At 39.7% G+C, this 12839-nt stretch overlaps 1 protein-coding gene across 1 annotated transcript; it reads left to right on the top strand.

The window, feature by feature from the left end:
* The first annotated feature begins 8472 nt into the window (after positions 1-8472).
* On the top strand, positions 8473-9704 carry LOC132047726 (uncharacterized). The gene is made up of 2 exons (XM_059438730.1): positions 8473-8573; positions 9263-9704. The coding sequence occupies exons 1-2, from the start codon at positions 8473-8475 to the stop codon at positions 9702-9704; spliced, it is 543 nt and encodes a 180-aa protein (XP_059294713.1).
* The last annotated feature ends 3135 nt before the right edge of the window (positions 9705-12839 follow it).

The following is a 12839-nucleotide window of genomic DNA, read 5'->3' as shown; positions in this document are numbered from 1 at the left end:
TGACACGATGAATATTGGAGAGCTCATTGCGGAGGAGCTGCATGTGAGGGCACACAAGCCCAAGCAAACCATGGTATTTCCGTGTCTTATCACGGAATTGTGTAGAAGGGTGAGAATATTTCAGCTTCCGGAATGTGACAACATAAAAAAGGCTGTCCATGTGGGAGATTAGAGGAACAATAAGGTTCCGGGAAAGAAATACAAGGAGGAAGATCAGTCCGGTGATGACGACGATGCTCAGTTAGAGTTGAGTCTAAGCACGTCTTTGTTGGGGCCCCCGTGCGATATAGCCAGGCTTTGATGGTACGGCTGCGGGCTTTGTTGCTACCACTACTAGTGTTTCAGAGAGGGTTTTCATGAGTACAGAGGGTGCAGCTGAGATGGCTGACCTACCGACCTCGACTTAGCCAAGGTCAGCCCGTGGTACGGCTGCCACGCGGGGATTCTCCCGCTTAGGATGCCACAAGCTGGCACTCGGCCCGAGCACTTTCTTAGATCCCGAGGAGTTCAAATTCTTTGCACTTCAGCCATTCTAATTACAGTCAGATTGCATTCAAGGCAGTGAAGGTTGAAAGGCAAGTAGGGCAAATCTTGCAACAGTTCAAGCCACAAGTAGTGAAAATAGTGCAGCAGTTGGTTACAGAGGCTACCTGACGAGAGGAGATCGCGTTGCGAGTTGGGAAAAGCAGTGTACCAGACGCTGAACTGGATAGCTTTGAGTCTAGGTTGGTGACTCGAGAGCAGACCACACCCGGTGGGGAGTCTGTCTCGTTGAGGAGTGAGTTAGAGAGGCTGAAGAAGGAGCTTGAGATGCTCAAAGCGCAAGGTACGGTAGCCGCACCAGTTCCAGCACCACGTGTCACTTTGCTTAGTACGTTTAAGGTGTTGGATCTACTGGATTCTAAGGAGGAGGCGAAAGATGCCGAGCCCCGTGTGCGAGATACAGGCAAGAGGGTCGTGAGACATCTGAGGACCCCGAGGAGTTAGCTAGGAGGTTGAAGAAGACAGAGGAAAGGGAGATGCAACAAGCCATCCTTCAGTCCTTAGCTGAGCCACAACGCCTATCGTGCGAATCCGAGCAAACCGCCCGACGAGGCAGCCACCATGAGACACGCACGACGCAAGGCGTCCGGTGCACAACCTCTTTCCCTTGTTCTTATAATTGAGGCACTGGGGACAGTGCTTGAATTTTCTGTTAGGGGTGGGAGTGTTGGTATTTTTGTATTGTAAATATATGTTTAGGAATCCTCTCGGCTTTTCTTTGCCAGAGTTCTTTTCCTGAGGGGCCTGGTTTTTGTTGAAACTGGCATGTTTAGGTTGTTGCTTAGGTTGAATAGAGTAGTTTTGACTTATTTGGTGTTGCTCTGTAACTGATGGCATGTTGTTATGGTTTGTTGGAAATTTTGGACCCCTCAAAAATTTGAAAAATGCATACTTAGAATAGTTATTGGTTGACATAATTGATTCTTTATATGACATTATGATTATTAGGGTATTGTGTGTGATGAATGACTACTTAGGAGGTCACAAGTGTAAAAATAATTGTCCTTATGCCAATGTGTGTGTGAGTTGTTAGTTTGGTTCTGTTTATGCATGTATTATCTAGAACTTGCCCGGTTGGTCTTGTTTGAAATCCGAAAGTTAGTTTGGTTGTGAGAATAGTCACTTTGCCTAAATAAGCCTTACCAAAAATTGCAAATATCCCTAGTTTCCCTTTTTGAGCTTTTTGACCTTTTTTTTGGCTAGCCAATTATGAAACCTTACCCTTTGTGCAATTAATCCATCTTTGCACCCATTCCCTCCTTGATGCTACTAGATAGATGAGGCAAAATGCCTAAGTTGGGGGTGAATTAAATGTAGAGTAGATGTTAAAAACATAAGTTGGGGGTGGTGGAGTTTGCCAGTGGAGATTCGATGTGGTAATTGCATATATATAAAATTAAAAAAATTAAAAAGAAAAAAATTAGAAAATTTTAACATAAAAAGATTTGTAAGTTGGTTAGGAATAAAACCACATTGAAGTTGAAAGCTTGAAAGAAAATAAAGGGGTTGGAAAGAAAAGAGGTGAATTAAGGTGAAGAGATGTTGTAGTGGTCAAGGAGGGTAAGTCACTAATATCCAAAAAGTATCCTACCCGTCCCTAAGCCTACATTACAAGCCAAAACTAGTCCTAATGTGGTCACAACCGAACGAGCCTAGGATGAAAACATAGAAAATAAGGGCAAGCCTATGGTATTTGCATCTGTAGATATGAATTTCTTTGTGAGAGTGGGTGTTTTTCTCTGCTTTTTCGTCTTCGTCGCATTCTTGTTGTATATATGTGTGTTGGGACATTCTTTGGTCTATGTGAGGGCATAAAGATGAGAATGAGCAAAATAAAGTGACCGCCTAAAGTAGCGTTTGTGTGCATCATAATGTGTTCGATAACGTAATGTCACGCATTGAAGCTTCATTATTAGTCATAGCGTTCTCGGGTTGTGTATATGGTTTAAAATCGAAAAATGGGGTGGTTCTTGGAAGAAAAACATGCGTGCCGGTAGTTGAGAGTCAAAACCAATGTAGACATTCTTACTCTGTGATATCTAGGTGTTAGATTGAGTCGTTGTGTTGTATGGCTTGCTTGAGGACAAGCAAAGACTTTAAGTTGGGGGTGTTGATGTGCTGGAAATTATGGCACATCCAAGGCCTTTTTACGAGAAGTTTTACTTGTTTTTAAGCAAGTTAGTGTCTATTTAATGTGTTTTTAGTGCTTTTCAGGTAACTGAGCAGATTTGGAATGAAAACAGTTAAAGTGCAGAAGTTGGCCGTAAACTCAGTATATGGACTGTATTCTCAAATACGGGCCGTATTCCATGGGCGTATTAAGGATAAGCAAAATCAGAAAGGCATGCTAAGGAGATGGTGAAATACGAACAACTTTTACGGACCGTATTCCATTTTACGGTCTGTATTTCAAAGCGTATTTAATCATTTAGAGAAAGACAACTATGCAGAAGACGGACCGTAAATCAAAATACGGTCCGTATTTCAGGTGGTTGCAGTTAAACAACTCTTGAAGGAAACCCTGGGCGTAAAGGCGGTTTACGGTCCGTATTTCAATTTACGGACCTATTTTGTACCGACGGGGACCAAAGTGAAAAGCTGTAACTTTTACGTTTTCAGAACCTATAAATAGTCATTGTAGGGTTTAATTATTATCAGTTATTATATTTTTACTTTTGGCTTAGAACATTAAATACTCTCTAGTTTTTGGAGATTAAAACATCAATTCAAGTATTATCGATTCCTCTTTTCTTCCAAAGTAAGCAATTATGAATTCTTCAATTTCTTATTTCTTGTTCTTTGTCATGAGTAGCTAAATACCCTTACTAGGGTTGTGAACCCAAAGATGGGTGTTTTGTGATTAATATACACATAATGAATTATTAGAGTTTATTTATTCTTCATTCTTCATTCATAATTAATTGTTGCAAACATTGATTAAAGCCATAAACCTTGATTTATTTGGGAAAATAATTAAGGTTGGTAAGAATAAATAACAAGGACTCAAAGCTTTAAACTTTGTTTAATAAATTCACTTAGGAATAAGAAGAATTTACTTGTCCTAATTAACCGTTCTTTATAGTTACTTTCTTATATTTGGGAAAATCATAAAAAGAGATAATCTTTATTTATTGGGAAATAGTAAAGATTCATATAGAGGTTAAGTACATTCATATAATGATCCATTAGAAGTATATCAAGATCAATAACCATGATCATACACCTTATCTAACGGGGACACAACCTTGGTTTCTTTTGCCATAAATCACAACCCAAAGCAATTAGTTAGCAATTAGTCATAGAAAACCAACTTTTACAAAAATCATCGAATTAAGACATTAGACCTAAATTAAGCATTCTATGAGTTTAGTAACCTTTTCACACCATATTCCTTGTGGGATTCGACCCCAACCTAGTTGGGTTATTATATTTGACAACGTCCACGTTATACTATTAATAAGTGTAATTTTAGCGTATCAGATACCAATTTGAATCAGCAGATACCAATTGGAATCAAGTAGCACGAAAGAAAGAAAGAAAAGAGAGTTTTTCTAGTGCCCGGTAGCCTCTCGAAGATAAGTACAGACGTCTCTATACCGATCTGCAAGACTCTACTAGACATGTCCTGGTACGACGAGATCGACGAACCTAAGCTCTGATACCAACTCTTCCACGACCCAACCCGCCATGACTGGCACCTATACTAACTCCTAGTGGGCGATCCAACACACAGCTCATCTATTCATTCAGTCCGATTTTATATTAATCAAGTCAGTCAGTTATTACTCATTCAAGCATCATATAAACAAAATCAGTCATGCCATAAAATACTGAAATAAGTGCGGAAGTCAATCTATTACAAAATCCGCAAAATCCGAAAGTCATCGTTCCGGGACTCTAATCTAAAACATGTCTAAAGAAAGAAATCTACGTAATAAATATGCATAATGTACGGAATAATAAAAAACATCATAAGAAGAGGATCTTCGGGCGGCCTAGCATGGATAGAAGCTCACCGTAAATCCATCAGCAAACGTCTTCAACGCTAGATGTGAGGGCGGGTAGCAGCCTCTGTATCACAATCTGCACTCAAAAGAATGCAGCAAGGTAGTATCACTACAAACACTATGTACCAGTAGATATCATAGGCCGACTAAGATTAGTATCATGCATATCTCATAAAATCAATAGAATAAACAAGCCAGCCAACGGAATCGAATATCAACAAACCACAATAAGTCAACCAAGGATAATCACAATCAATCACCAAGATATCAAGAATCACAATCAACGGAAACCACAACGGAAATAAGTTTATCACAATAACCACATCACTATACATACATGCTAACTCATGTCATAGCTCAGTAGTCATGACCTGCAGGGGAACCATGGTGTCCATGTACCACTCGTTCTGGATTCACTCCGCGGACCCGACCATAAACCTCCACTCCGGAATGAACCTCGGACGCGGGCCATATCAATGTTCCTCTCATTTTTGGAACTAACCTCGGACCACGAGCCCATAATCTAGGTCACATGTGTGCCTTTCCATACCTCTTAACAGGACAGTGTTTCTTAGCTTCTCATTATCAATGCTTAAGTCACCATTTCATATCACACTATCACCAAGAAGATTATATTAGCTTCTCATCATAAACACATCCACTGCAGATTTAACACACAGGAATAGTGGCACGAAGCCTGCACAATCACTCAATCACATTCACATAGGAATTCAACCACACAATATCATGCATGAAAACTAGACATGCTTTCTCCTAAAGAATTCACAAAACATACAATTAACTAACCAATGTCTAATTCAAGTAGATCGTAACCTACCTCAAACGTAGAGCTGGAACAACGCAAGTCACTCTGCTACAACTTTTCCTTTCCTTACAACCTCAGAACGCTCAAAGTCTAGAAATAGGAGGCTCAATGAGTCACAATATCTCAAATCACAAGTACCAACGCAACATTACCCTTCCCTTTATCCCATTCCAATGGGTGGATGATTTTCTAGGTGTAAAACAACCTAACAAGGGCCTTAGTAATCATGAATCATCAAATTATACCGATATTATAATAACATTCCCACTACAAGCAGTTTTCATGGTTAAGATAACATTTTTATAGAACCCTAGGTCTCAATTCACTTAGTGTATGGCTCTAAGAATTCAATTCATGATTAAAAGAAATTAACCCAAGCCTTTAGATGATAGATAAGTGATAATAACTGCAACCCATCAAGTTTAGAAGCTTTAACAATTTCTAGGGTTTCTATTACAATTCCACCATTGAAGACCCACAAGAGTGATGATAATCATGAAGATGATAAGGAATAGTTGTAAGGAATAAATGAAACTTGTCTCTCAAGAGTTTTCTTACCCTAGCTTAAAAAATCACCTTAGGTGCTTGTGGGGAACTGTGTTGGATTTTATGAATAAAAATAGAGACTAAGTCTTTAAAGCACAGGTTCTGTCCCCCCGTCGACCGCGGCGGCCGTCGTTTCACCGTTGTAGTGGTCCCACTATAGCGGCCAAGTGAATGCTATAGCGGACCCAAAGAGAATCCGCTCACCGCAAGAGCGGTATCGCTGTAGCGGTCCATAGACAGCCACAGCGGCCCCAAGAGAAATGGCTGGCCGCTGGGAGCGGCTAGCCCACCGCTATAGCGGTACCGCCACAGTGATGTCTTTTGGGTAGTGAGCTCGACTTTTTGTCCAGTTTTTCCCCTTTCATTTCACATTTCATCCGAGGCCTCACAAACACAAACGAAAAATATACACAGACATAAAAACACCATACGAATCCACCCATGGCCTCGAAATTCCCAACGGAGTTCTAATTTTCTACGTCACCCCCGGCGGACTCAATACAATAAACAACAATCACAAGCAAGTCAAATTTCACCTCTTAAGCTTACAAAATTGAGTTCTTACTAACTCGTTCTACCCTTTGGAAGGTAGGTGGGGTGACTCTACATTATTCATAACGGCCGGAAGGGTCGTTACAAAAATGGCTCAATGTTCCATTTCGAGTTAGAACCATAGTTTGTACCGCTCCTTTTAAAATTTCAATGAAAACGCCTCAGAGTGTACAATAAGACAAAATTGTTTTACTTCACTTATATAAGTATATATATAATTATAATATATACATATAATTATATATAAATACGCAATTAAAATTGCTTTTACATGATTAATAACCGTGTTATTTTATTTTGCAGTAATAATAGGGAGGCCACAAACAATGTCATGACATGTTATGAAACAAGTAATAACGACGACGAACAAAACGACGATCAAGAAGAAGAGATAACTGAACTAGAAGGGTTGATAGATGTTGAAGAGAATACGAGAATGCACAACGCCAAACCTAGAGGAAATAGATAGCGGTTAATCTATGAAATGAAGAGTTGGTTCGGAAACTAGAATAAGTGTGCATTTGACGAAACCGAGAAAGAAGGGTATGGGAGTTCTTTGTGAAAGAATATGAAGATGTTTTCGCTTAGTCATACGCCAATATGCCGGGTTTGAGTACGAACATTATTGCCCATAGGTTGCCAATCATAGAAGGATTCGCCCTGGTAAAATAGAAAATCAGGCAGCCTAAGCCTAATGTCAACTTCCGAATTAAAGAAGTAGTAGAAAAACAGATTTAGTCAAGAGTTATTGAGGTGACACCGTACCCAAATGGTCAGCCAACATAGTCTCGGTACCAATGAAAGATGGGAAAATAAGGATTTGTGTGGACTACTGTGATCTTAACCGCGCTAGCCCAGAGGATAATTTCCCACTCCCGAACATTCACATACTCATTGATAACTGCGCCAAGCATGAGGTGCAGACTTTTGTGGATTGTTAAGAGGGCTATCATCAGATATTGATAGATGAATAAGATGCTAAAAAGACAACGTTCATCACACCGTGGGGAGTATATCATTACCGGGTAATGCCTTTTGGGCTCAAGAATGTCGGCGCTACTTACATGAAGGTGATGACCGCCATCTTTCATGATATGATGTATAGAGAGATTGAGGTGTATGTGGATGACATTGTCATCAAATCCCGAGTAGGTGAGAACCACCTTGAACATTTAAGAAGATATTTTTGACAGACTCCGCAAGTACGATTTGAAGTTGAATCCTGCAAAATGCGCATTTGGAGTGCCTGCTAGAAAATTACTAGGATTCGTAGTCAGTCATCGTGTTATTGAGTTAGATCCCACAAAGATCAAAGAAATTCAAGAACTCCCACCGCTAAGAACGAAGAAAGAGGTCATGGGTTTCTTAGGAAGGTTGAATTACATTGGACGCTTCATCGCCCAGTCCACAGTAATCATAGAACCAATCCTTAAACTCCTCAAGAAAGATGCTCCAACTAAATGGACAGAAGACTATCAGAAAGCCTTTGACATAATTAAAAGATACCTATCAAATCCACCCGTTTTGGTCCCGCTGAGGCAAGGAAGTCCTTTGCTGTTGTACATGTCAGTATTAGAAAATGCTTTTGGATACATGTTGGCACAAAATGACGAAACAGGCAAGAAAGAGAGAGCCATCTATTACATCAGTAAGAAGTTCACACCCTGCGAATCCAGATAACGTGTTGTGCTCTGACTTAGGTGTCTCAGAAGTTGAGACATTAGATGGTTGCGTACATGACTCATTTGATCTCAAGAATGGACCAAGCATCCATAATTCAAAGAAAGATTGGCAGATCGGTTCCAAGAAGTCGAGTTCAAGCATATACCAAGAACCCAGAATGAGTTTGCTGATGCATTGGTAACAATAGCATCCATGATTCAAAGATCCTCGACAAGAGGGTACATTAATCCGTCAAAGTTGAAATCGAGAGATCGACAGCTCATCGTGCTTTTGTGAGGCGAGGATCGATGAAAAACCTTGGTACGTTGACATTAAATGTTCGTGGAGAAAGGAGAATATCCTGAAGGAATCACCTTAAATCAGAAGAAGACTATCAGGAAGTTGGCAAATGGTTTCTTTCTCAACAAGAATGTCCTGTAAAAAAGAACTCCAGATTTGGGATTGCTTAGATGTGTTGACTCTGTCAAAGCTACAAGATTGATTGAAGAAGTACATGCTGGAACCTGCGGCCTCATATGAATGGGTTCATGCTAGCAGAGAAGAATCTAAGAACTGGGTATTACTGGATGACCATGGAGAATGATTGTAGCAAGTTCGTCTAGAAATGCCACAAGTATCAGATTCATGGAGACTTGATAAAGGTTCCTCTGACAGAACTGAATGTTATGACGTAACCTTGGCCATTCGCCGCTTGGGGCATGGATGTCATAGGACCAATTGAGCTAGCTGCGTCAAACCAACACCCCTTCATTTTTTTGGTCGCTATAGACTACTTCACCAAGTAGGTGGAAGCAGCATCTTATTCATCAGTAACAAAGAAAGTAGTCACCGATTTTGTGCGCAACAACATCATATGCCGATTTGGTATCCCAGAATCAATCATAATAGACAATGGAGCTAATCTCAATAACCACTTGATGAAAGAAATGTGTGCGCAGTTTCGAATCACTCACCAAAATTTAACTGCATATCGGCCACAAATGAATGGAGCTATGGAAGCCACCAATAAAAACATCAAGAAGATCCACAGAAAAATGATCGATAACTACAAAGACTGGCATGAACAACTGCCTTATGCATTATTGTGATATCGCACTACGGCTAGAACTTCAACTGAGGCCACTCCACACCTGTTGGTGTATGGCACTGAAGAAGTAATACCAGTCGAAGTAGAAATCCCTTCACTTCGAATAATACAAGAAGCTGAGTTGGACGATGCAGAATGGATCCGCAAGAGGTATCAGCAACACGCTTTGATAGATGAAAAGCGAATGATTGCTGTTTGTCATGGTCAATTATACCAACAAAGAATGGCGCGAGCTTTTAACAAGCATGTGAGAACTAGGGTTTTTCAAATCGGGCAATTGGTGCTCAAACGAATATTCCCTAATCAAGAAGAATACAAAGGACAGTTTGCACCAAACTGGCAAGGCCCCTATATGGTGCGAAAGGTACTATCAGGAGGAGTTGTGGTACTTGCGGAAATGGATAGTCAAGAGTGGTCAAGAGCAATAAATTCAGATTCCATCAAGAGATACTACGTGTGAAGAAGAAGACGACTGCAAAGATTCAGAGTTTTTATGGTTTATGTTGCTTTAATTACGTTTCCTTTGCTTGTAACTTTGCAACTTAGAAAAAAACAAATCCAAAACCATGTACGAACTACGCGAGGACCTGATTCCCTATACTTATGAGGGGATACGTAGGTGCTTTTCCAAGCTCAGTCTCTTTAACCAAAAATCCAAAATTATGTATTTTGAACTACGTTATGACCTGATTCTCATTTTGGGATACGTAGGCGCTCTTTCGAGTTCGGTCTCACCAGAAAAATTTCAATATGTTTACCCCGAACTACGTTTCGACCTGATTCCCGAAATGGGATACGTAGGCGCTCTCCCGAGCTCGGTCATTCCAAACAAAATTCCCAATAAACCTTAGGAAACCTCAGAAATATTTTAGCAAGAGAAAGATAAAGGTAACCCTACAAAAGTAGGCGAATTTTTGAGAGGACCTCAAAAATTCTTTAAATATATCAATTCAAAGGAACGGACTGATTAAAACTTCTACACTGGGCAAAATTTTTGAGAAGGACCTCAAAAATTCCTCAAGCACGGTAAAATCAAGAATTGACAAGTAGCGGAAAAAATAGACGGGAGCCTTGTTTGAGTAACTAATGTCATGACATTAAAAGGCCGTGTGTAAAATATATCATTTTCGAAACATATATAACATACCAAAATACATATATTTTCTAAAAATCGTCGCCCAAAAACTTTTCAGCTCTGCTAGAAAAATAAATGATTTTAAGGAAAATGAGCATCTTTTCCTGCCAAAATGTGAACGGAAGAAGTCCATGCACAGGAAGAGCGGTCGACCATATAGGAAACTGAAATTTTTTTTGTGGATGCAGGAACAAACAAGCATGGATGTTTTGCACTAACTCGTTTTCTAGAATGTTTAAAACAGGGCAACGACAACAAGCCAAGTGAAGAAGAAGCTTCAAGGAATAGCGGCGCAAAAGAGTATACGAAAGGGTAACGAAGCCCTCCCTAAGTAAAGTTTGCTTTACGCTGATATGTTTGTTCGATTTACAGAGCACGAAGATTTTTTAACAAATTTTTTTTAAAGACTACTAAAAGATATAATCACGATACGGTCTCCACTAAACAGTATTGTGTCAAGGTATTGAGACCCCGGCCTAGACGTCGCATGGCTTGCCTTGATACATTGACTGAATGGACGTCATAAAAATCTAAAAATTTAAAACGACGCATTGATATCGGTATCAAAATGCCGTATTCACAATCAAGTCTAGTCCTTTTAGAAGATGTGAACCCTGTCGACCGACGGGTATTCTTCCCCGGAGTCATAAAAGGAAGGTGTCAGTCTTGCCACCGAGGTAAGCTTCATTCCTTAAAATGACGCTATGGATTAAATGACTACGTGCCGAAGGGATTGAGTCGTCATCCATAGATATAGCAAAAAATAGGTAGCATAATTTCGAGGTTGATGTCCACAATCGTTGAAATACGAATGTCATTCCTACATCAAGATTTGCGGTCATTACTGCAGTTTATTACAAGTTAACATAATCATGGTTTAGGGATAGTGGTAGTCATGAGAAAAGGCTCTGCACTTGAATATGCAGTAGTTAACTTGAATATTCTGACTAAATCTTATAATTCTGGACATAGAGGTTAGTAGTCATCATCAGAGGAATATGATATTGCACTCTGATGTGCAGTCTACATTTGGGTATTTTTGACTATAAGTGATGTAGTCCCGAACTGGTATACCGCAAGCTTCGTATGAGGATAACGATGCAGTCGACACCAGATTTGTGATAGTCACCGTAGTATGTGAAAATGATGTGAGTCCAAATTTTTAGGGGTGGCGGATGTCATAAGAAATAAAAATGACCCTGCACTTGAAAACATGCGGTATAGCCCGACCCAGATCCCAACGGAAGTTATCATTAAACAATAAAAACATCTGAAAATGACGAAAAAAAAGCTGGTCAAAGTATCATGATTATTATCCAGAGTAGATCATTTTTTTTCAAAAGATACACGGAAAACACACACTTACCGGAGAAAAGAAAGAAGAAGGACAAGCATTTGCGAAGAGACGGACATAATATTGGAGGATGACTTTAATGTCAACAAAATGGCAAAGTGACACTCAGGTATGACTACATTAAAATCAAAATTTTCAAAAGACTAACATGCAGGACTCGGCATTTGGAAACGAGCTAGAAGCTACCAAAGATGGAAGCAAAAGCCGGATTCAAAACATACGGAGCATACGTGAAACTTTTCTTGGGCATCCGGTCAAAAATCGTGTACAAGAATCAAGCTTTCTACACTAGGGATTGGAGATCACTTCAAGCATCAATACTAATAAGTCCTTTCCAAAAACCGCCTCCGGTTCGGATTTTTCAACCCGAAATAGCCAAAGGGATTCCCACACAAAGGGATATTCCTTTTTGGACTATCGAGTCGAACTACAATTGTCCTGATTCCCAAAGCCAGGGATATGTAGGCTACTCAAGTTTCGAAGATCGGCCATAGTCCTATAATTACCTTGAGACACCTCGAGATAATTTAAAGAAAACTCTTTATTTCATGTCCTCATAGAGTCAAAACTACAAACGGCCTGAATTCTCATTTAGCCTGAGATATGTAGGAAGCCCAAAATCGGGGTCCGACCAAACTTTCAAAGTATTGCGCAGGAAGGGCTGTAATTTCAATTATTCGGTAAAAAATAGGTTTGTCAAATTCATAGCTCAAGGATGGCCTTGCCATCCTTGAACTCTGAAGGGGCAATTGTTGACACCTAATTTTCACCTCATAAAACGCGTATTTTAATTTTCAAATTTTCTCGAGTCCAAGACGGAGTAAGGATGCCCTTAAAAAATTTAAAAATCCCGAGAAAATTGCAAAAATTGACGTTTAATTATTATTTTCCTAAAAAATTAACAATTACAAGAAATTACGAGTAAATATAATTCAGAAAGGAAAATACGTATCCCGCTCCGTCTAGCTCGGAAAGATTGTTAATTAAGACGACGTATGAATTACGGCTTATTTTTCACATTCTTAAATATTCTCCGGAACTATAGCAATATGAGGCTTGCTTCAAAGCTAAAATTTTAAATCTACGAGTTTTAAATTTTAATCGGC

This window comes from Lycium ferocissimum, chromosome 2, assembly GCF_029784015.1.
Source record: "Lycium ferocissimum isolate CSIRO_LF1 chromosome 2, AGI_CSIRO_Lferr_CH_V1, whole genome shotgun sequence".
Taxonomy (NCBI): domain Eukaryota; kingdom Viridiplantae; phylum Streptophyta; class Magnoliopsida; order Solanales; family Solanaceae; genus Lycium; species Lycium ferocissimum.
The sequence above is the reverse complement of the archived record's forward strand: the minus strand, read 5'-3'. Positions and strand labels throughout refer to the sequence as shown.

Coding starts and splice junctions, on each gene's coding strand:
- LOC132047726 (XM_059438730.1), top strand. CDS start 8,473: ATGTTCGTGGAGAAAGGAGAATATCCTGAAGGAATCACCTTAAATCAG. Junction 8,574..9,262: donor TTTCTCAACAAGAATGTCCT/GTAAAAAAGAAC, acceptor CACTACGGCTAG/AACTTCAACTGAGGCCACTC.